The 25,201-nt window shown below is 32.7% G+C and overlaps 2 protein-coding genes, 1 long non-coding RNA gene and 1 pseudogene across 4 annotated transcripts; 3 read left to right on the forward strand and 1 right to left on the reverse strand.

The window, feature by feature from the left end:
• The first annotated feature begins 10,395 nt into the window (after positions 1 to 10,395).
• On the forward strand, positions 10,396 to 13,073 carry NF-YC10 (nuclear factor Y, subunit C10). Its single transcript, XM_085701978.1, has 4 exons — positions 10,396 to 10,877; positions 10,984 to 11,068; positions 12,694 to 12,735; positions 12,856 to 13,073. The coding sequence occupies exons 1-4, from the start codon at positions 10,509 to 10,511 to the stop codon at positions 12,927 to 12,929; spliced, it is 570 nt and encodes a 189-aa protein (XP_085558104.1). The 5' UTR covers positions 10,396 to 10,508; the 3' UTR covers positions 12,930 to 13,073.
• Positions 13,074 to 15,374: 2,301 nt separating this feature from the next.
• LOC146930430 (fasciclin-like arabinogalactan protein 11 pseudogene) lies at positions 15,375 to 16,399 on the forward strand (annotated as a pseudogene). Its single transcript, XR_015006375.1, has one exon. The product of XR_015006375.1 is annotated as a fasciclin-like arabinogalactan protein 11 pseudogene (transcript).
• Positions 16,400 to 20,475: 4,076 nt separating this feature from the next.
• LOC146930431 (glutathione S-transferase U8-like) lies at positions 20,476 to 21,611 on the forward strand. The gene is made up of 2 exons (XM_085701981.1): positions 20,476 to 20,806; positions 21,100 to 21,611. The coding sequence occupies exons 1-2, from the start codon at positions 20,495 to 20,497 to the stop codon at positions 21,442 to 21,444; spliced, it is 657 nt and encodes a 218-aa protein (XP_085558107.1). The 5' UTR covers positions 20,476 to 20,494; the 3' UTR covers positions 21,445 to 21,611.
• LOC146930432 (uncharacterized) lies at positions 21,212 to 24,837 on the reverse strand. The gene is made up of 3 exons (XR_015006377.1): positions 24,610 to 24,837; positions 22,873 to 23,002; positions 21,212 to 22,794 (listed from the first exon to the last, which is right to left on the reverse strand). It is a non-coding gene; the product is annotated as an uncharacterized LOC146930432 (long non-coding RNA).
• Between the last annotated feature and the right edge of the window lie 364 nt (positions 24,838 to 25,201).

A 25,201-nucleotide genomic window follows, 5' to 3' on the forward strand; every position in this document is an offset into this window, starting at 1 on the left:
TATAAAATAATTAACTTAAATTAATATAATATTAATAATTAATTTTGGAAAACCATTTATAATTATTTTAATATTCTTTTTCTTCATACATAAAAAATTATTATAATATTTTAAAAAATTATTTATAATTTCTTTATTCAAACAATCGTTTATGATTTTTATCACAAGAGTAATTTTGTATTTTATATAAAAAGATCTATTGAAATCAATCAAATATTGAATTTTATATATAATTTCTATCGTTAATTTCTTCATTGAATTTGATCTTTTTTTTACGAAGTTTTTGGATGACAAAATGAATCTTATTAAACACAAAATCCATGTTCTTAGCACATATAACATTGTTATGTATGATCTTTTAAATTCTTTTTCAAAAGTTAACAACCTCTTTTGCTTTTGGTGTGTTTTAGACATATTTAACTCAATGGTTAGTAAAGTGGAAAAATCAGTTGTTTATCATCGATCAATAATTTGTTATACTTCCTTCGTCTTAAAATGTAAACAAAAAATTGGTCAATAAAAGTTAATATATATGATTCAGAATTTATACTAGATACATCAACTTAATGTTACCCATTTTTGTTTACATTTAGGGACAAAGGAAGTATATGTGAATACTACCGATTTGTTTATCAACAAACACTAATTGATATTATTCACTGATACTTCATCCATTGCCAATTATAAGTAAATTTAACTTTTTAAATTTATTTGATTAATGATGTATGTGATTCATAATATAAACAACACAGAATTAACTTAAAAAGTCAAATTTACTTATAGTCCCTCTAATCCTTATTATAAGAAATAATTGACTTTTTAGGTTCATTAAATATTTAATGTATCTTGTTATAAATGTAGACTAGATATATCACTTAAACAATAAACTTAAAAAGTCAATTGTTTCTTGATCTCGTGTCAAGAGGTGATGATGAATCACGTTAATGAAACCGAAAATGGCAGAGTACGGGTCAAGTGGAATACGGCCAAGCCATTAATATTTGAAAGTGGTAATAAAAGTCAAAATATTATTGGAAGAAAACAAACAAAAGTCCTCTAGAAAAAACAATAGATCTCCTTAAAGTTGGTCACAAACACAAATAAAAATGACTTACAATTACATAGATAAGAAAATTTTAAAGATAAAAGTAGAAAATGATGTGACTAATTTATTTTTCATTTAATAATTAATTCTCTCTATTTATGTATGTGTGCTCAAATATTTTTGATTTGGGTTTGTGACTGGGTAAGAATTGCTCCTCTCCTTATTTTAATGAAGGACTAAATCAAAAGATTTTAATTTAATGCATTTATTTTAATGATATTCATGTTTCACCAAAGATTTCGAAACTTATTCAAGAGTGTTTATATAAGATGGCGCGAGTTTCTTTTAACTTAACCAAGTTCCTAGGTTTGAATGCATCCTAGGACGTTAAAACTCTTAGAGAATGTGCTGCCTATTTGAATCCCACAAGGTTTGACGAATTAGTCTTTACAATTGTGCGTGGGGATACTCTGTTTACGAAAAAAAAAATTTTGGAACTTGACTCGCCTCTCTAAGGACATGAATGAATCCAACAAACATTGGGGTAGCACTTTGGTGCCATTAATGACACCATGCCATTAGATCTCCACCACACACACACATCACACACACACACATATCCACAATGTTTGGGTGCATCAATGGCCAGGATGTAATGGCACGGTGCCATTAATGGCACCCAAGTATTTCCCCAAACATTTGCCTCCTCCATCATATATACCATTGATATTCGACACAAGATCAAAATAAGCATGCGAAAAGCAACACCCTTCCATTAACAAGGAACAAATTAAACAAGAAGAAGTTAGAATAGACTATGATATCTCGATAGCCTCTTCTCCAAGAAATTAAAAGACCGTGGAAAATTCCCCAAACCTTAGCATATATGATATAACACATCAAGTACCCATCTTTTTTTGCATAGCCCAAAATAAAATCTTCCTTATCACCTCTCAGGACACCTCTTCGGTGCTTTCACTTTCATCTCAAAATAAGTACAAGCTTTGTGGTTGAAAACAAGATCATTCGTACACCACCATATAATGTCTAATAAAACTCCAAAAAGCATATTCCAATTCAACCCCAAAATCTGATCTTGCTTTGTAATATCTTCCGGTAACCAATCATGCCAATCATCAACGAGAAATCTCCGCCATTACATTTTTTTTGTCAAGTAACTTTGTCACTTGAATTCACATTTTAAGATTAAATAGAATGTCTGAGGTTCAAATCACGCCCCTTACATATTACTATGTATTATCCGTACTAATTAAATTATGACTATCGGTTGCTCTTGAATGAATTTTGATTCTAACTTTGAAATATAATTAGAAGTTATTGTTTCCAGAATTAATTTGTAAACTTACATTTATTGTTCTACTATCTTTTGCATAAATGTCCTTCAAAAAAACAAAACTTTTGCATGTATCTAACATAAACAGTTTTAGCTTTAATGATCACTTTTAATAATAATCAATTCATTTACAATCAATTTTATACTATATGCAATTCATTCTAACATACATGAAGATATATCAATTCAACAAACATCACACAAGATCAAACAAAGCAACAAACAACATATATCATCAACACATTTATACTATGCAATTTAACACAAAAGTTACACATCACTAGGGATGGTCTAAAAACACAAATCGACATACCATATTCCGCTCTCGTATATAGATGATCGTGCAAGACCTAGGATCATGGGACATCCCTATTTAATAAATCTACCCCCTATCCATCGTATCCAAGATCAAAACCCCCTTCATAACTTATTTGACTGATTTTGGTGTTTCTATAGATTGATTATGCTACGAAGAATGATCCTTTCGATGTCATGAAAATTTGGAGGCAAGTATAAGTGAGAAACAACACCGAGAGTATGCACCTCGAAATACTAGACTCACATCAACAAACGGAATCGAAAACGGTTAAGATTTCAAATTTCTTGAGAAGTTTGATGGCCTTTTGTCCAATTAAAGAGCCAAAGGTTCAATACAAATGAATTTTCAGATTTTACGATGTTTACATAGTCTAGGGTTTTTGATCTTATGTAGCTGGTCTCATTCAAATTCAAGAGAAGTGGGAAATCTGTTTTATTTTAAAATATAACCACGCATCAATCAATTTTTTTAAGCACAAATCGATTATTATAGAGTCAAAACATGATCGTCTAGGTATAAATACAACCCGTATCCCCTAAAAAAAAGGTACAGTCCATATATCAATCAATTAATTCCAAGGGATCCACTGACAATGACAATGAATGGGAAGATCGAACAGTAGGAAGAAGAAAGATATTTTTTGGTTCGACGCACGAAATTAGCTGAGCACTTTAATCCAGACAAATATAGAACCAGAATGGATGGTTTTACGTCTCTTACCGGTTCTTCCTCCCGACTTGAGACCGATTATTCAAATCGATGGAGGAAAACTAATGAGTTCTCATCATTTAATAAATAACATTAACCGACGGTTTCTTAACTATTCCAACAACCCTATATTGATGTTTAAGCATCAAAACATGTATACCAATTAGTACAACTGATCCTCAAGGACTAAAATGAAAATAGAAAAACTTGAAGTGTTACACCTTCGATTTACACGTTAAGTATACTGAGATGGAATCTCAACTGCAAGCACATATGAACTCTTTCATAGAAACATTGAAAAATATTACATGTTTTACACCAACAAAATTCGTCTATGGACACAAATGATGGAGGTTCTACACCGTTATGGCATGGGTTTGGACTAGCTGCTAATTTTTTCTAGTATACGTACAAAATGCTTCTAAATCTAGACTCACATGATAACACTACGCATATTGTTGCATTATTCATACTAGCTAGAATTTAGAAATTGAAGATCATATATTTCTGTTATCAATATTATAATACACACGGTTAGGATTTTTTTTCATAACCCAATTTTTTTTTTGTCTTAAACCCATTTTCTACTACCAAATTTAATAATTATATTATGTGGTTTTAATAATTATTTTATATTTAAATACAATAGTTAAATTTTGCCCCCATTCTATTGAATCTTTGGAGTCCGTGATCATGAAATTTGTATTAGCAGTGGTTAGGTCATTCAAAACTCAGATTTCAAAAATGTAGTTTTTTTTTTTTGACAAGTTTTCAAAAATGTAGTTGTTTGATTGGTTGGTGCATCATTCACAATATGTCTGTCTCTTCCTAATTTGTAATTTACCCAAAGTCAAGAAATTGGGAGTTTTTAAAATTAACTATGGAACCCAAGAAAAGAATCAATACATTATTATATAAACATGCATGAAGAACTTTGGGTTGACTCATTTACGTGTGACATATATGGTCCTATTATCCTATAAATCTAATAATTCAATAGTTGCAAGATTTGAAGCAACTATTTAAACTTACCTAAAAATACGAAGGTCAAAGCATCAAGCATTCACCTTTTCATTTGAAGGGAAAAAAAACCACTTTTTTCTATTTGAATATACTTTTAAGTAAATTATAATTTTTTCAAATTTATTTATTCATTTTTCAACAAAAAATTACAAACTGTTTCCTGGTCTCTTGCTAGATTTTCTGTTTCGTTCGTTTCTTTCTTGGCTTGATTTTTTTCTATCATTTTTTTTTTTTACTGCTAAAGCCATTGAAATTAAAGACACTAAATTTTAGAGGGACTAAAACTAAAAGTTGGTATATTTATGGGGACAAAAAACATATTTAACTTTAAAAAATAAAAAAGAAAAACAAAACTACACGGAAATTTGATATTTCTTAAAAAAAAAAAATTGATATTATTTATAGATATGGAGTAGATTTGTGTACCAAATTCCACTAGTGAGACACATCATGCGCAAAAATATATATATACTGAGTTTATCTCAAACAAATTGAAGTGGGGAATCATGATACTGACTGATATAAATGCATAGTGATAGTGGACATTCCATTCTGAATATAGGTACTTAGTAAACCATTCCTAATTGCTCTCAGTGTCACATTCACCGCCATAGATTATATTCAACCTAAAGTACAAGATAAAGAAACATAAAAATTCAGATATATATTCATTGTTAGCTACCTTGTGATCCCACCATATAAAATTGCTCCATTATGTAATCCAAGCTAGCCGCATTTTGTGAGCACCAAGAAAACAAATCAATTTGTCTTCTGTCCTATATTAATATTTGGTGGGAGAAAACAATTTCTAACAGGTATCCCGTGATACATTATTTCTTTGTAAATAAAGGAAAAACCGAAAAAGAGAATATTAATTAAGATGGAAAGATATTAAACGTGGGACTCTTAACAGGTGAGGAGAAAACAATTCCTACCAGGTGAGGATTGTCCCCACTTATAAACACATTGTCAGATCATCTCCTATCCAATGTGGGACTCTTAACACACCCCCTCACGACATACTCTTAACACATCCCCTCACGACAGACTCTTAACACACCCCCTCACGACCAACACTATTGGGCTTGGTTCGTGGACATAAATGGTGGGTGGCCCGATAGCGGAAACCTGATAGCAGGTGGCCCAACACACATTGTCAGATTGTCAGATCATCTCCTATACAATGTGAGACTCTTAACACACCCCTTCACGACCAGCACTATTGGGCTTGGTTCGTGGACATAAATGGTGGGTGTGAAGGAAAATCGAATAGAAGAATGGAGTAGAAGCAGCGGAAAATTTTCGATTGTTACCTTGAACTGTGGAATCTGAAAGATAGAACTGGAAACTGGAATCTCGATCACAGCCAAGCAAGCAGCAAGCAGCAAAGCCTCTAGCAAGTCCACACGAACAGTGCTCCTCCAAAACTCGGTGCTAGCCAATGAATTGGAAGTGCAGAGAAGAAAGGGGTTGCTTCAAAACGTGTAACCAAAAACTTCAGCACCAGAGTTCTATTTATAGAACTCCTAGTGTGCTCTGCAAGTCATAAGTCACTATTGGGCTTCAGTAAGCCCAACAACGAGTTTAGTAATTTTGCTAACTAATTAGCGTTATTTACTAAACGCACCCCTTATATAAGTCATACTTATATATTTCTCTTTTGACTGTTCTTTGTGTGTGACCCTATAGGTTCTAGTCACGTTGGCAATAATATTAAATCTAATATTTAATATTATAAACAATGAGCGGTATCTAGCAACACATCATTGCTACCCAAGTGACAAGAATGTCAAGTGATCTGACGAAACCTTTCCATGATAATACTCATGTGTACACTTACTCCTTTGTCTCGATATCTTTATTGATCCCAAGGCATAGATATTGTCACCCTTGTGTAGATCAATATTTATATTTCTTGATTCCGAAATATACTGAATAATGAATAAGTCCAATATCTTATATTGACTTAGTTCGGCATGGCCATGTAGTTTTACAGTCATATTTCATCAAGAGGCCTAAGATATATCTCCTGTTATGAAGGAGGGACAAATCCCATCTAGGACACTCATGTCCCTCAGCATGATTCATCAAGTACCCATCAACCAACGTTATGGTTATCCTTTTACAGACAACGTTAGAATGGCAACAAAGCACTTGAGTCCACATCTAGGGATCATAGTGGTTTCAGGTCTAAGAGCGATATACATTATTATCATTGTGAGAATATCTTATGACATTTTCATAACATACTATGTAGTATTCTCACGGTGTGGTTCAATCCAGTATAAATATTACTCCTAATATTTATACCTATGTATAGACTTAATATCTCAATATCAATGACCCATGAGATGTGGTCATCAGTCTACATACATAATAGTCTCTATGCTTTATTATTATCCCAATTCATATTAAAGCTTGACTATGGATATGTTTAAGAATAGCGTTCTTTACGTAATGTAATCTCATTATTAAGTCACACTTAATATTCCATTACATGAACTATCTATTCTAGGGACTTTATTATTTTGAACATAACAAAATCAATAAAGAAATGCCTTATTATTATATATATTCACAATATATATTTATATCAATATCATGATACAAAGCCAAACCCAATCAATTTTGATTGGATATTAGGGCTTACTCCAACAGGGTGGCCCGATAGCGGAAACCTGATAGCAGGTGGCCCAATGGACAGGTTTCCGCTATCGGGACATTGTCTCTTAACACACCCCCTCACGACCAGCACTATTGGGCTTGGTTCGTGGTTAAGAGACAATGTGGGACTCTTAACACACCCCCTCACGACCAGCACTATTGGGCTTGGTTAGGTGGACATAAATGGTGGGTGACCCGATAGCGGAAACCTGATAGCAGGTGGCCCAATGGATCTTAAAGAGGCTCTGATACCATCTTAGAAATCGTGGTTGGGCCTAACACAACCTCACAAAACCGGCTTGTGAGGTGAGGATTAATGCCCCCACTTATAAACACATTGTCAGATCATCTCTTAACCGATGTGGGACTCTTAACATTTTGTTCAATTTCATGGCCAACTTTTAAATCAAACAAGATAGGAAAAACATGTTTTAATCCCCTATCTTTTAGCTAATCAAAGGTTTTTCAATCCTGTGTTTTTCTATGGAAATTACTAAGAGAAGGATGTATATACTTGTAATTAATGCTAGTTCAACAAACTTTTTGTTGATAAAAATAATGCTAACTCGGAATAGAATGAATGAAAGAAGGATTAAGAGGTTAGAGAGAAGAGAGGAGTTTGTGGTAATCTAGTTTTTCATTGATTGATGAAAAAAAAAACATTACAACTAGTTATATACACTTGACTTGTGATGCAAGTTATTAGTAACTAACTCAACAAAGTCTTAAACGGTTATGTAACTAACTATACATTATGGATTAATTTTTTTATTTTTGTGGGTTCATTATGGATTAATTCTTCTAAGCAGGTTTTTTACAATTTGAAATTCACAAATATATACTTATAATTTTAATCATAACCAAAATTTTATATAAAATACTGCTCATAGTTTACACTTTTTATCGCAATAAAAAGAAGTGTCTGTCTTTCCGCTAGTTAGTTATAGAACGGATGGCCATTTTAAATATGAAAAATAAAAAGAAGAACATATCGCATATACTTGCAATCAGTGACGGATCCAGAAATTTTGAAAAGTGAGGGCACTATATATATTAATCAAACAATAATGAACCAAAATTATCTTATAAATGGTTTGCTATTAATTAACTAATTTTGGAATATCTAAGAAATACTCCAACATAAGGGACAAGTTTCGAGTATGCTTGTAATAACTAATTAAATACGACGTGTTTGTTGTGGTGAGCATCAATGTGATGAGTGACTTAATCTGAGACTCAAGAGAAGTGAGGACGGTGTTCGATTGACATACATGTACTTATGAGAGGCCTAGCCTAGAGAGGGAATGATGATTGACATACATGTACTTGCGTGAAAACTTGCACTGGTTTCTTTTAAAGGAAAGCTTGTACTAGTTGTCTATATGAACTTTTTGTTTGAGGATGTGTATATGGGAACAGAAAACACAATGAGATGTATTATGTTGAGTTACGTAATGTCGTGTCTGTTTGTAATTGTGTGTTCATCTATTCATACATACTTATTGTGTACTTGATTTATGATTTACTCATCCTATCTATGTATGTCTATGTTTCAAATTGTGTGTTACTTGTGTGGGAACGATGGACACTCTCAGCAAGATGCCAAGGAGTGAAATTTGTACCTCGCTTTGGGATAACTAATTAAGTTGAAGATTGTACACCTTATCTATAAATAAATATTTCCTTTATGCTAGATTTAGGGTTTTGTATTTATTTTTATTTTTATGCCTTATCTATAATATTTCCTTTATGCTAGAAGAGCGGCTTTTGCTAAAACTCTAGTAGTTTTTTGAAAACTCGCTTCAGATATGAAACTTTGAGTATTCATAGACGTTTTTGTTATTCTCGATAATAAAGCTCGGTAACAAATTGCTTCTTCCAAGGCACACACACAGTTCATTCTACTCGCAATAATCCAATTAATTCACTAGGTAAAAATACGTTAGACATTCCATCTTCTGAAACCAAGACTTTGGATGTTATTTGACGCACAATAATTTTGATATGTCTATTATGGATGTGTACTCCTTGGGATCAATAAACCTTTTGGATTTTATTAACCAAAGAAATATGACTTTGCGCTATAGTTAGCTCAACACCAATCAAGAATCCCCAAGGAATGCCGAGAATTCTTGTTATACACTCATTCCAAGCATCAATTCTTTTTTCGAGATTCATCGATATTGAATCAATCGAACGTATTTCTAATACCTGTTCCACTTTTGGAAGACCTTGTGTCATATCACCGAATCTCGATTTTTAATATATGAACGTAACTAAAATATTTCCTTGATAAAGGATTTTTCCATAATGGCCATGAATGGTTGCTCCTAGAGTCACCAAATATGGGTTAGCCAATCTTATTGTTACAGAATCCATTTGAACAATTGTAACTTGACCCGATTTTAGTTTTAGATGTGGTCCATTTTTCATTTTATGTGTGATGTATTTATTTTTATGCGCGATGTTTCGAGACGGGATAAGTTTAATGATTTGGTAAAAAAAAAAGAGTTCAAGTTTTATTTATTTATTTTTGATACGATATAAGACAATAAAATAAAGAATCTAAAAAATAGAGAATAAAATTTATTAGGATGGGAAATCTTATATAGGTTAACAAGCGTGGATTGATTGACGTGATATTGAGATTGACCTCGTCTAAAAATCCACTCCAGAACAATAAATGTTAGAGATATCATCAAAGAAAACCTATTAAACCAAGTTAAGCTCAATATCACATTAAACAAGGTTAAGAGTCGCAAACAACAAATATGTTAGCCTCATGTCATGTTTGATTAAATTGAACATGCCAATTCAAATTCGAAAGCTTGCAGACGTGACAAACTAAAACCGACACATCCCAGTAAGGGGTTTGGATTCTCTCCGTTTAAGGCACGACTAATCTCTGTCGAAAAACATGTGGGGCACACACAAGGTGTGTTCTCTCTCCTCCAAACAAGATTTTTCCATACGTAGAAGACATTAATCGAACTTCTAACCATCTACTTACAAAGTTCAAATCCCTTATCACTTGAACCAATTCATTGTTAGTAATCAAAGCAACACTAAGCGAGTTTGAAACCAAGAGTCCTACATTTGTTGCATGTAGATATGGCCAATAATTATTTTTTGATAAGTGTATAAGATTAGGGTGCTAATAGCATTCCCAAATGAAGCAAGTTTGAAACCAAGAGTCCTACATTAGATTATTCGGGCCGAATCGGGCCATATTATTTCAAACTGAATTACCCGTACGTTTCATCTTCAAAACCCGGTTCGTACAGAAAGTAAACCCTTCATTGTGTCAGAAACAAAGTGAGAGTAGTAAAGTCAGTGTAAGCTGAAAGGGAAAAAAGTGCTTGTACTGAATAATCACTTATCAAAGTACATTCACAATGGCTTCCTCAAACAACTCCATAGCAGAAAACAACAAGAAGAAATCCAAAAAGCCACAAACCTCAACACCTACAAGCAAAATCAAGAAAGACAACAAAAGCATTGAAAAATCCAAAGAGAAGATAAAGAACGAAGAGAACAAGAACAACAACAAGAATAAGAAGAAACTCAATTTCACCAACGGAAATTCCAATTCCAAAGAACAGGAAGAAAGTGGAAGAAGAAAGAAACATGCAAAGGACGATGACGAAGAAGAAGATGCGAAAACGCATGTGTTTCCTATGAATCGAATTAGGACGATGTTGAAGGGTGAAATTAGCGATTTGCGTGTTTCTCAGGAAGCAATCTTGGCTATTAACAATGCTGCGGTAAATTTATGAATGTTTATGTTTTTTTTTTTTTTTTTTTTTTTTATTGTTATGGTTTTTATTGGTTATTGTTATGTGTTTTTGATTTGGTGTTTGTGTTTTGTAGGAGAAGTTTCTCGAACAATTAGCGGAGGATGCTTATGGTTGTTGTGCTCAGGATCGGAAGAAGTCTTTGAGCTACAATCATCTATGTAATGTCTCTTTTGCTCTCTACTTTTTTGCTATAAGCTGTTACATTTGTACTTGCGGCTTGTGTTTAGTGTTTGGTATGTGTCAGTGTCCAACACCGATGTGGTTGCGTTTAAATTATTATTCGGTGTCTATGTGTTAAACCACTTCTAGTAGCTTATCGGTGTCTATGTGTTAATGTCAAATGTTTGGGCTAGTTTGGATAAACAACTTATTTGCAGCTTATCATGATAAGCACTTATGTATAATCTCACATAAGCTAGTTCTATAGCAAAGGATAAAATAAAGTTAAATTATCTAAGTACAGTTATCCGTCTGTTTATTGTTTTTGACCATTTGCTACCTTGTGATTGGTCGTTTACCAGTTTTGTTGTGTTTTCGTGCAAAAATATTTGTCATGAATAACAATGTGATCATAACTTAGCAAGTTAGCAGTGATCTTTTGTACTTGAATTGATTGAGTAGAAGTCTTAGTTATTTGTGGTTACTTTTCGGGGAGAATAACGGATAGGTAGGTTGAGTCTTTGAAAGAGCTTTTGCCTTTAGGGTAGGGAATATCATACTGGTTTTGTTCTGGTACAGTGAGACTTACAATCTAGCAGCTGTCCCAAATCAAATCTAGTTAATAGTAAATATTGAATGAATTCAGTATGAAGTTTTTTCCCTGCATAAGAATGTTACAAAATCTATTCAACCAATCATATTAAGCCTATCAGTTCATGGGGACTTAGAAGGCATGGATGATAAGACACAAGGATGAAAACATGTTGTGTGATGCTAGTATCGATTCAGTTCATATCATATAGGATTTTGCATATTGATTGATTATCTCTCCATGTGATGTGAAGTGTGAGGAATTTTCAGTTATACCATATACCTCCCTTCTTGAACCGTTTCCTATATTCACTTCTGAATAGTTATCAACCCATCCACTTATAAATATCACCACTACTTTATTCTAGAAACCTATATTCTGATTCACATGAATTAAAATTAACCAATTATTAAGTTAGGGTTGAATGGTTCAGAGATATGGTAAAATCTTTAAAACTTCTTCAGTGCTGTACACTAGAAAAGGGAATATGCTGAAGTTTTTTTATTTTCTATTTTTTTATTTTTATTTTTTTAATATTTTCTGTTGCTCTTTTGTAAAATTGCTGTCATTGCAAGCTATTTGAAACATTGCCTTCTCTTTTCCTGTGCCATATTGAAGGAAATCTCTATCATTATCATGAATAAAAAACTGGTAGTTGTCAAAAGAAAAATCATTAATCTAACCCATTAATTAGGCACTGGAAGTTATCATTCACTGCAAGTCTTTTGTTCTGTTAGTTTTTTTTTACTTCGATCTTTATCAATAAGAGCAAAAGCGAGGAGGGTGAGTTCAACAAAATTTCGAAAACCTTTTTTGTTTTCTTTATGGTCTGCACTTGGCAATGTTAAAATTGAAGATATGAACCAACACAAGACTTAATATTTGACCTATGCTATAAGTAGGTTGTAAAACTACTGTTACTTTGTATGTCCATTGGAATTGGAATTGATCCTTGTGCATGTTTATTTATGTGCTGTTTGTGCATTGAGACCTTTTCCTAATTACTGATAAAACAACTGCTTTGTGTTTCAGCACGTGTTGTTAGTAAGCAAAAAAGATATGACTTTCTGTCTGGTAATTTCTTATCCCTGTTGAAACTTAATCTAGTGACTATTGAAATATTTGTAGTTCACCTTTACATGTATTTATTTACCACTAATTAAAAGGGTTTCTGCATTGTTTTTGCTTGTCCAGATTTTGTTCCTGAGAAAGTGAAAGCCGAGGATGCATTAAGAGAGACAAACTCAAGAGGGAATAAAGGAGGTTAGGAAATGTAAAACAAAATAGTGGTGAACCTTAGCCTATTCTTTTGTTAAATCTGTCACATTCTGAAATGGAAACGTGTATGATGGTTATAGTAATGCACTGTTTTACATTTCCATAGTGTATTTACCGTTGCACTCTTCTTTAAAGCTTCCATCTCATATGGCTAGATTTTTTTTTTCTTGCTGTGGCTATGCGAACTTGATGCTTGACATTTGTAACGGTTATTTTCATTTTTATTTTTATGCTGAAAATTTCGTGGCATAGCTGAAGGTAAATTTCCCAGGGGAAGATAGAAAACATATATAGAGTTGCTAAATACCAACGACAGGGTGGAAACAATGCTTAAGCTACGTTTGTATGCTTTTAGTTGGAGAAGGGTAATATAGGGAAAAGGAAGGGAAAGCTAATAATGAGATGGATTGGAAGTATTTCCCCTTGTTTTGTATGTTAAAGTTAAATTAGAGGGAATGATATTTCCTCACTTATTTATTTGGAAAAAAACTCTTTTCGTTTGTTTTCCCTCTAGTTTGAGGGGGATGGATTTTAAGGCTTTGAGATGGAAGGAGGGTAAGAAGTTCTCACCCTCCAACGCAAAAAAAGTTACTTCACCCCTGCCCTTGTTTGCATTGTTCCCCCTTTTATTGCTTGGTTACTCACTCCTTCCAGCTCACTATTTTTATTTACCTCTGCCAACAAAGATTTTGGTCACTTTCCCGCTTTGTTGTCCCCCTTCATCCGAAGTCCTCCCATTCAAACATAACAATTTTTTTTTTCCAACTAATTTTAAACATGAATTCAGTACTTTAGTTGTTTTTTAGATGCTACATTCCTTTTCCCTGATATTTATTCATATCTAGGTCACAATTGTTTGCTCAGTGCTTTGGATGGTAATAGTAATAATGGCTTTTGTTTTGAGGATAATAGTAATAGTAAGAATAAAATAATGGCTTTCATTCGCTCATCAAATCGGCATCTTTGATGTTTGTACGGGTTTAGTGGATCACCTTATAAAGCAGTAGGTGTACCTTGTACAACATTAGAAAGGACTTAGTGCAGTGGTCTTCTTTCAGATGTTGGTTTTGAGTTTCAAACCAATTTTATTTGTTGTTTGTCAACAGCACTTGGTACCGTCTGAAAGTACAGAGGATGCAGATCTGAAACACAATCTGTTTTTGTCAACTGTAATAGTGTTCATAACCACTCCCTCCAGAACTTGAGAATCAACACTTTTGTCAACCACCATAAACGTGTTCTAATGAACTGCTAAACTAAAAGTTGGTCCTTGTGAACCATCTTAGCATATTTTTATCCAAAGTATTGACTCAAATCAAGCCTAGCAATCAACGTTGATATTCAACCAGACCCGAAAATGAAAGAGACTGTGATCCAGCTTGCAAGATTGTTAAGTGTCAATGGTGATGGCTGTCTCTCTCCAAATTTCCTAAATGCATAATAACTATTTACTTGAAGTAGACCTCTCAGCAGTTCTTACATAACATGTTTATAATAATAAAATTCTGGTTTCTGGTGAATGATTTTACCCAAGAAGAATGGTCGATATCACCAAAGATATTGTTACTATTACATGTCACACTGTTTTAGGAATCTAACGTATTTAATCTGCTGCTACTTTTATGCTAGATTCAAACTTTCACATTCTTTGGTTTTATGGCTCGATGGCTATGTACACAAAAGGACACAAATATCTTACCCGATCATACGATATATTAAGACTATATAACAAATCATTACAATCATTTTTTCAAGTTTGGCTCAAAATAGCCATAGTTCATTTTGAAGTTAATTACATTAGTTTACTATTCTTAATGAAATGGATTTAGAAACTAGATAGTAAGAAAATTTTATGACCTTTGGAGTAATCATCTGTTAATCCATCCTTCTTCCACAACAAACATTAATGGCAACAAACAATCATCAGAGTCCCACTGGCAAGAAACACTGAGCTAATAATGCATCGTAGTTCAAAGGCTACCATCAACAGAGTTTATTCAAGTAACCAACATCAGATTTCTCACCCAAACGTAATAATATCATGAAACTAGATCAAAATCAAAATGTATTTTAAAAGTAAAATTCAAGAGACTTGTTTCTTGAGTTGGAAGCAACTACTTGATTGTTTTGCTATTTCGAAAAAGAATTATAATTTACAAGTAAATGCTACGCAATAATACTAATTTTTGATTTTATTTTTATGCCTCCACACACACACACACACAACCACATATATCTCACTGTTTTTCCTGCTTCCCCAAGCAAAATCCAACTTCCTAATATATTAAAGTAGCCTTTGACACACTACCTCTCATTGATGTATATTCATGCATGCTGACAATTTAAGTTTCTAAAGAAACATTTCACCAAACTTCAAAGGAAAAAAACCCTTTCATGATTCCATATATTTCCCTCCCTCCATCACTCTTACATGTACCAAAGCACTTACTTCAAGGACCACCCTTCCATTTTCAACTCCTTTCTACAAACTATGGTGATGATGAAACATCCATTCTTCTCTCTCACACTTCTTCTACTTGTTTTTTTCTCTTCCACCACTACTTTAGCCCAGAAATCACCTGCTCCAGCCCCTTCAACCGATACAGCCCCAACCGACATTATCAGAATCCTCAAAAAGGCCGGAGGGTTCACCACGCTAATCCGTCTTCTCCAAACCACACAAGTGTCCACCCAAATCAACTCTCAACTCTTAAACTCGAATGGTGGTTTAACCTTGTTTGCGCCAAACGACAATGCATTTTCAAGCCTCAAACCTGGCTTCCTCAATTCGCTCAGTGATGAACAAAAGAACAAGCTCATCCAATTCCACTTGCTACCTACATTTGTATCCATGTCAAATTTTGATACTTTGAGCAACCCGGTGAGAACACAGGCTGGTGATGACCCTTATAGGTTGGGACTGAATGTAACAAGTTCAGGAAACCAAGTGAACATGACAACAGGTATTGTTAATGTCACAGTCGGTGGCACTGTTTACACTGACCACCAGCTTGCAGTTTACCAAGTGGACAAAGTGCTCCTTCCTCGGGATTTCTTTGTTGCTAAGCCTCCTGCTCCGGCTCCAGCACCGGAAAAGACTAAGTCGTCTAAGAAGAAATCTTCTGATAACGATGGTGGAGTTGCAGGAGACGATGATTCTGGTGCTGTTAATGTAAAACAAAGACGTTCGATGTTGGTTCCTGTTGCTGTGGCTACAATCATAGTAGCATTATATTCATGGTGAAGAAGATCATGTACCAAAAGGTTAAAGATCATGCAACTGGGACGGATTAATTGATCTACATTTTGCAGTCTTATATAGTGTTTTTTCAATTATATTGTCTTGTTAATTTTTCTTTGTTTCTTATTTCTCATATGAATCTAATCAGTTTGTATATGTAAGCTGGTTTTAAAAGAAAAATGAATCTATGCAAAATTGAGAAAGCTTCCTATGACAAAATCAGTTATCCTGGAACCTTATGTTATTAGAAGAAATCTCAATAATGTTGCACAAGATCACTACTACAATATGATCAAATTTCGATATATGAGAATAGGAGTAGGGGTGAATTGATTCTAAGGCCACTTTTTTAGATTCTGTGTAGTATTGTTTAACTACCCAATTTGCAATCTTAAAATGTTCCATATGTGCAAATATAACTGTGTAATGATAAAAAGTAAGTGACCAAAGGAGTTGTTTACTTTGATGATTTGTTGCATGTTTTCTTTGTTGTTAAACCACTTTATTGTATTGGTTTCCTTGTGTGTATCTTGTGAATTTATGTATGAATTGGAGTCCTTGTTTAGTTTATGAATTCACTAAAAACCAAGTACAAACTTGTTCCTTTATATGTACATCCAAATGAATAAAAAATGCATGAATTGGACCTATGATTGGCGCATCTTGTGATTTGAAATAGTTTTAGTTAATATATATGTTTTGCTTCAGAAAAAACATTGTTAATTTAAATAGATGGATGAAACTATATTATTATATCACTTGTAGGAGGTTATGTGGTTTTGTGAAAAAGGGGTTTTGGTTATATATTGTGTTATAGTTGTAGTTTGAGTCTTGGTTAGTTTTTTTTAGGGCTACATATCTTTTTGTTCCCTATAAATGTCAACTTTATTTTTAGTTCCTCTAATTTTTTTTTTCTTCAAATTTTAGTCTCCAAAAAAAATTTCATCTTCACTTTTGGTCCCTCTTTTATAGTAAACTCATATGTAGACTTCATATTTTTGAATAAAATTATGCAGAAAAATTTATAATATTATAAGAATCTCTCTAAAAAAAAAGATTTTTTTTAACAAAACATAAATTAAATATGAATTCTTAACCACCAAAAATATAAAAATTCATATTTTTTTAAAAATTATAATTTTTTTTTGAGATATTTTTACAATATTCTACACATTTCTGCACAAGTTCATTAAAAAAAAAAATACAAAAATTTACTTAAAAATAGGGACAAAAAATAGTGATTGAAAATTTTATAGGGACTAAAAGTTGAAGGAAAATTTTAGAAGGTCTATAACCAAAAGTTGATATATTTATAGGGACTAAAAACATATTTAACCATTTTTTTTATCTGTTATGTGGGTATTTTTGTTCATTTCAGGTGTGATTGAAACTCTCGTTCGTTGAACCTATTATTGGTAATTTGAAATAGTTTTAGTTAATTTATATTTACTTTAGAAGAAACATTGTTAATTTATATATTTAATATATATTACATATTACACATTTTACCATTGATATAAATTAGAAAAATACATAAACATTGGGAGGTTACAAAAATTTAATTTAGCTTTGTTTGGTAAATGGTGGTGGAGGACGTTAGAGGGAAGGGATAGTCCGTGGTATAAGGTTCTTATTGCCAGGTATGGGGAAGAGGAGGGGCGTATTTGTACTTCTGGAGGACTGGAATCTGATTGGTGGGAGATTATTATTAGGATAAGGGAGGGAGTTGGTGTGGGAATGGAGAGATGGTTGACTGATAATATTAAACGAACGGTGGGGAGTGGGACAACCACGTTGTTTTGGAAGGATTAGTGGGTGGGAGAAAGTCGATTGTGTGACAGATTTAGTAGATTATTCAATTTAGGCGAGAATAAGCTGTGTCAGTGGCATATATGTTTGTAGGGACTAAACATATAAATAAGTCTTTTTTTTTAAAAATGTTTAGTAGAATTTTTTTTTTTGAAGGAAGATTTTTAGTAGATGTTAATGGATTAATAGCATGTTTTAATTCATCCATTATATCATCCAATACTTTTATTGATGTATCAACATGTATTGAACACATTTTTCTTTTAATAACATGTATTGAACACTTAATTATAAATGAAATATTATAAGTATTTTTTCCTTAAAAAAGGAAATTGATTCAAATTCATCCGATCCATCCATTTTATCACCCAAAAACAAATAATTTCTAGAGTTTCTCATATTTTTATAGGATGAGATAACTCTGATGATAAACTTGCTTCATTTGGAGTGAATGCCTAGGCTTTTTCTTGTGGGATTATTTACCCTCTCCTTTATTTGGGAGAACTTTTTTGACAACAGGTTTGGCCAGCCATAATTTAGTTTTAAATATCCCCTATGGTTTTTGATTTATTTATGTCTTTATTACTAAATTTTTGGGATGCTGCAAATTATTATTGGATTACCCTATGACAATCTAGTTGAGATATCATAATTTTGTCTTAAAAAATTTAAATTATGAATAATACGATGTACTCATTCTCTAACACAGACATCCTAATACACTCTCTTCTATTGATTTGAAATTCATACGAGTCCCACAAATTATTTATGTCCCGTATATATTTGGTGGAGCGGATATGAATTTCAACTAAAAGGAATGAGTGTATTGCTATGCTCGTTAGAGAGTAGGTTGCTAGCATTACAATTTGTCAAGTAAATGTCACAACCCACCTTTGGGCCATGACCGGCGCACAGGCTAACACTAACTCATGATAAATTCAGCCTGGCAAGCCTAATAACCTATAATACTTACACCTTTATAAAATAAAGAATTACTGAAATTTGGGGGTGTCCCGTCTATTTTCATAACTTTCCAAAATAATAAATTAATTATCAACCACATATGTATAACTATCTCATCATTTGTAATACTCAAGGAAACAAATATTTCTATTCTTATAGTTGAATCATCTCTTGTATCATATGTCTTATATCTTTATGTGCACATAGACCACATTATCTCTTCGTTGTGGCGAACGGAGATATGCCACATTATCTCTTCGTTGTGGCGAACGGAGATATACCACATTATCTCTTCGTTGTGGCGAACGAAGATTTATCAATTTAAACTATGAGCACATAACTCATAGGCTACATTGTCTCTTCGTTGTAGCAAACGGTATACTACCAACAATTTAGTTCATAGGCTGCATTATCTCTTCGTTGCAGCAAACGGAGATTGTGTATAATTACTATGAGCGTGTTACTCATAGGCTGCATTCTCTCTTCGTTGCAGCGAACGGATACCAATTTTAAAATACTATGAGCATTTAACTCATAGGCTGCATTCTCTTCGTTGCAGCGAACGGTAGTCGTCTCAACGTTGAACACTTTCCTCATAGTATTAAAACTAGTTCATAAAATACATGTTCAAGGTGGAAAGCTAAAAAAATAACGAAGAGGGATAAAACAAATTCATAATCAACAAGTTTCTCATGTAATAACAATAGTTATATACAATTAGCCACAAAATAACTTAGTTACTCCAACTATGTAGAATATCTATAGCGCTTACAATAGAGCCACATGAACAATTTACATAAAATTTGAGAATTAACTTATCAATTTCAAATTTTTAGAATAATATTGAAGACCATGCAAAATAATGGATGTACAAATTTTCCAAAAGCAACCAAATTTACAATGTTTTGTTCTGGATAAAGGAACCCCAAAATTTGGAAATCATATGTTCTACTACTTTGTTCTAATACGCACTACTTTCATACCTAATTTCAGTCTTAAAAATCCCAATAGTTATAGATATTACCTCAGAAAGTTCCAAGCTATTGATTCCAATGAATGAACATTATATCTTCCATAAAAATAAATAAATCACTGAACCATTTTATTATTATCATTGTAATTATTATTTTAATCCGCAAATCATGCTTTAGAATATTGGGGGTATTACAGTAAAGGTACCAATTCTTCACAAAATCTTAGAGGGTCAAATGATCATCCTTTAAAAATTATCATTCAACGTAGTGGGTGGAGAAAATAAGGCAAGTGCCGTCTGCTAGAACGGATATGACACCATTAACAAACTAAGGTGAAGAGCTAAAGGAAGCTTCTTCGGTATATTGGTCCTACCTGATAACTTTACCACTAAGTAAATTACTAGTTCTTTATAAGCATTGAATATTTTATTTTCGAAATTTTGAACTTGTTGAACAAGGCAATTGACCCATTCCTTAAATTATTTATTTATGGATGAAATCAATGAATTAATTATCACTATATAAGGCACACATGTTAACTGGCTTAGCATAAGACAAATTAATTAAGATGGCAGATCAAGTGAAGCTGCATGGATTTTGGTACAGTCCTTTTACTTTGAGGGTAGTATTGACCCTTAAGCTAAAAGGTATACCATATGAGAACATAGAGGAAGATCGTTTCAACAAGAGTCCTCAACTTCTTCAATACAATCCAGTGCACAAGAAAACTCCGGTGTTGGTTCATGGTGGAAAACCTCTATGTGAGTCTATGATCATTGTTGAATATATTGATGAGATATGGCCACAGTACCCTTTGCTTCCTGTTGATCCCTATGAGAGAGCCCAAGCTCGGTTCTGGGTAAAATATGTTGATGACATTGTAAGTTTAATCATGTGCAAATTTTCTTAGCCTTCATTTGCATACCATGAAAAAGTAATAGTAATTTTATTCATATTATTCAATCATTTAATCAAACATATTATTTAATCATTTAATCAACATATTATTTAGGCAAATTTTCATAGCCTTCATTTGCAATTTTCTTAGCCTTGATAGTTGATACCATATCCAACAATATTATTTTTTTATTTTTTTTTTTATAGATTTGCCTAAATTTATTCAATATGATAAATAATAGTATTATAAATAATTTATTGGGTCAATTTTTATAGATTCCTGCAGTTGGTGCACTCGTTAGTAGCGGTGGCGATGAAGAGCGGAAGAATACCATAGCGAAAATCTGGGAACATCTTAGAGTTGTTGAAGAACAATGCATTGACTACGAGAAGAAACTTTTTGGAGGAGACACCGTTAACATTCTGGACATAGCTCTTGGATCAACTATCAAGTTTCTTGTAACTATTGAAGATATCATTGAATTTAAGATCCTAGCAGCTGAGAAATTCCCTCACTTGCATGCATGGTTTGAAAATTTCAAGAATGTACCTGTCATAGGTGAAAATCTTCCTGATCATGAGAAACTGATAGCTTTTATGAAGGCTGTCATACAAAAGTAGTTATAGCATCTTCCTAAGAAAGGGGTAGCTTGTATGAAGTGATAATAAAGCACATGTTAATGTGTTATCTTTCTAATGTACTTCTTTATGTTACTAACCTAGGGTTGGGTTTGTCTAGCTTATACATAAAAGTAATAAAATGCTAAGATGGTTTGTATTTGCTTTTATATTTTGATTTTGAAATCTTTTTAATGTTTTTTTTACATGCAATGACAAATCAAATTAAAGATAGTAAAGGGACAATATTCCAACCCGAAACAAACAATTACATATGATCATCAAGCGAAGCCAACCGCCTTCTAATCTTTAACACATCTCCACATAAAGATAAGCACTTTTGATGGGGAGAAAGATAAATAGAGCAGCGGCGCAACTTGTTACCTGCTTGCCCTCCATTAAGTGTAATTTTCTATATAATCTTAATAACAAGTAGCATGGCCGATCCAAAAACCCACTTAGCATCATGTTTTCACAACCAAGCATCGCCATCTTTTCCTATCGAAAGAAAAGTTTGCAAGACTGTTTTCCCCATATCTTCCACCAGCCAATCCTATTGTATGCTTTGATATCAGAACATTTTACAATAACTCAAGATTATTGAACAATATTGACAATCATTCATAATAAACTACTCTTGTAAAACAATTCTTTTAAACTAGTTATAATTAAGCTAATTATTTTCTGATATTTGTTCCTCAGCAACCTTGAAAAGTATATAACCAAATGAAAATAGTTTGTGTTGTCGAAACTTGCGCATAACATCGATTCAAATAATACTTTGTTCCTTCTTGAATATAAAATCTCCGCAAAGATAACTGAACTAAAAAAGTATTATGAATTAATAAAAACTATTTACAAAAAAAGAATGAGAAAACTCTGAAGAAGTTATACTAAAAGTTTAGTAAGTGCAGCTGAAATGGTAAGAGGCTACCGAGACATTTGAGTGCTAGGGCATGAATTCAAAACTGAAATTCCTTTCTTCCCCGCATTTAGTGTATTTGAGTTTCGCTGCTAGACTATTTGAAACAAACAAATCCTTCTTCAAAAATCATTGAAATAAACAGGTCAACATCGAATGAAGAGTAAATACTAAAGCCAAACCTCAGACAAAGCTATTAATGATCAACTTTCTCATCCATAATGGCGAGGCTATGCTTCCCTCAGCTGAAAAACTCTATCAATCACAATGAGCTCTGCTCTTGTGGTGCTTAATCCGCAAAAGGCTTTCCAATCCAATCATCTACTGTCATGCCAGGAGCTATAGCCCCGATTGACGGTCCCATGCTTCAAAGGAATTTGAAGAACTTCAGAAAGTTCATCCTACTCTTCTATGGAAGAATAACAGTGTACCTGTAGCATGTGTGTGGTCAAAAGAAAGTACTCAAACCTGAATTACAAAGTTCAATTTAACATGTCTTGAGTACTAACCAAACCACCTCTGTTGTTGAATGAAGGCACATTAACTTCCAGAAAAAAAGAAAAAAAAAAAACTTGTAGGAGTATCATTCGGCCATAAAACTTCTACCCCGAGGACATCTGAGATCAACTCCTGAGTTTCCTGAACAAAAATTTGAAGGTAAATACTAGATCAAGCTAAGAATAATGTGTGCTTTCGTCATACAAAGAACGATTTTCGTGGACAAACAAAAGTAATGGCACCCTTAACAAATCTGAATCATCTTATGTTAAATATTATCTGATCAATTCAAAAGTTTAATCATTTTTGATAAAAGATGAAGTACTTGGATTATATAATTATATAAAATAAAAGAGAATAACCTGTACATGTCATATAGATTATGCGGTGATCAAATCATCTGGTCATACCATACAACAAAAGAGCAAACTTTTCAAGAAACCTTTTACAGTTTACTTGATTATGGATCAAAAATCTTAAATATTTAAGGCTATTAGGTTCAGAATAACAATATAAGACCAGCTCCGCCTCTTCACAACCCTAAATAAGTTGTAGAAAATTCACCGAAACACCTATTGGAGTAAAACTTGTCTCTGCTTTGTGTAATCTCTCATTTTTCTTCTTCAACAAGAACCATTTGAAACCTAATGCACCAGGCACCAGCTACTGCATTCCAACGATCGCTATGTTCATCTTCATTCACTATTTTAAAATCAATACACAACACCGATAGTCCATCGTAGGGAAGACATTCCATTTCGTTAGTCCATCGGACTTATATTTCCCACAATTCCTTTTTTAAGAGTCTTCTAGAAACTTGTTTCCAGTTATGTTTTGCTTACTTTTGGTTATTTATTTTAGGCTAGGCTTAATAGCAGTTTTAGCCCCCTAATATAAATAATGGGGAAGCAACACTCCATCGTGGTCTTGATCGTGGTATGCTTAGAGATGACAAAAAAATTGCACCTGATTATAAATTCCTCCATATGAACGGTGTGTTTTTTATTTTTTTTGAAAGATGAACGGGGCATGTTAATTAACGAATATTTGCTGATTATATAAACAAATATTTCAACCATCCATAAGTTAATGGATATAAAAGTGGACGTATTGGTATTGGCATAGTTGTATGCTACAAATTCCACAGTGAATCAAGCCAAGAAAGAAATAGAGGATCAAATGTAATCAATTTTCTAATAGTGTATTGTTGGTTCTTGGATTAAACTAAGTATATTTTTTGGGAAATGTTAACTTATGCCCTTGGGGCATAAGTTAAAAAGCTAAATGTAGAAAAAAAAAAATTTGGAAATTGTGCATTCAATGCATTAAAAGTTTAAAAAGTTGTCTTTTAATTATAAAAGTTATTTTGAATTTCCATTTTAAGCTCCTTAACTTGTGCCCTAAGGGCACAAGTTAAGATGACCTATATTTTTTTATACACTTGCATTTTAAAAAAGTTGATATGTGTGGATGACCGCATATATTCGCAATATACCTCAAAATCCGCTAAATATCATATTTTCTATTCTAGCTAACTTCTTGTTGCGACTACCTGTCTCTCTGTTTTACAAATATTCCTCATTTTTAAAAATTTCAGCATATATATATATATATATATATATATATATATATATATATATATATATATAGAGAGAGAGAGAGAGAGAGAGAGAGAGAGAGAGAGAGATAACAACGAAGAAATATGACAACATTAACAAAAAAAAAAAAAATCACAATCAAAGGATTACCTCTCTTGAAGACCATAGATTAATGCGCCAACATTAACAAAAAAACTGTTTGTGCTAAAAATATTAGTCAACTAAGATGGTGTTCACCAATAACTTATGCTTATACTTACTCTTTTTTCAATTTTCTCAAAATATACTTCATTTTTTAGGGTGAAAATTGATGAAAGGTTTCACTGTTTTCTTTTGATAAATGAAAACTGATGAAAGTTCTATTGATAAAGAAAGTGTTGAAGGTATCACTTTATTTCAAACCCCTCCTCCCAATACTTCTTGTTTGAACCTTCTTTTATTGCCAACAATTCTAGTGTTCCTTCAACTTTAGAGTACAAGCATGTGCAGGCAAGTGGTCCTTGTGTGGCCAAAGGTTGCAAAAAGAAAAGGCTACCCAAAAGTAAAATTGGCTTGTATAAAAAATTTGCAAAATCTAAGTATAAATTTTTACCTTTTTTCTTTTTTGTATTTTATGAGTAAATGTTAGTGATGAGCTAAATTAATGGGCATAGCGAATTAATTAACCTTATTTATTCTTGATGTTTTCATTTTTTTTATAAATAAAGATAAATAAATAGATGAAACAAGCATTGCAAAATTA

The sequence above is a fragment of the Medicago sativa genome, chromosome 4 (assembly GCF_051527215.1).
Source record: "Medicago sativa cultivar Bolivia chromosome 4, Bolivia_mono, whole genome shotgun sequence".
Classification (NCBI taxonomy): Eukaryota; Viridiplantae; Streptophyta; class Magnoliopsida; order Fabales; family Fabaceae; genus Medicago; species Medicago sativa.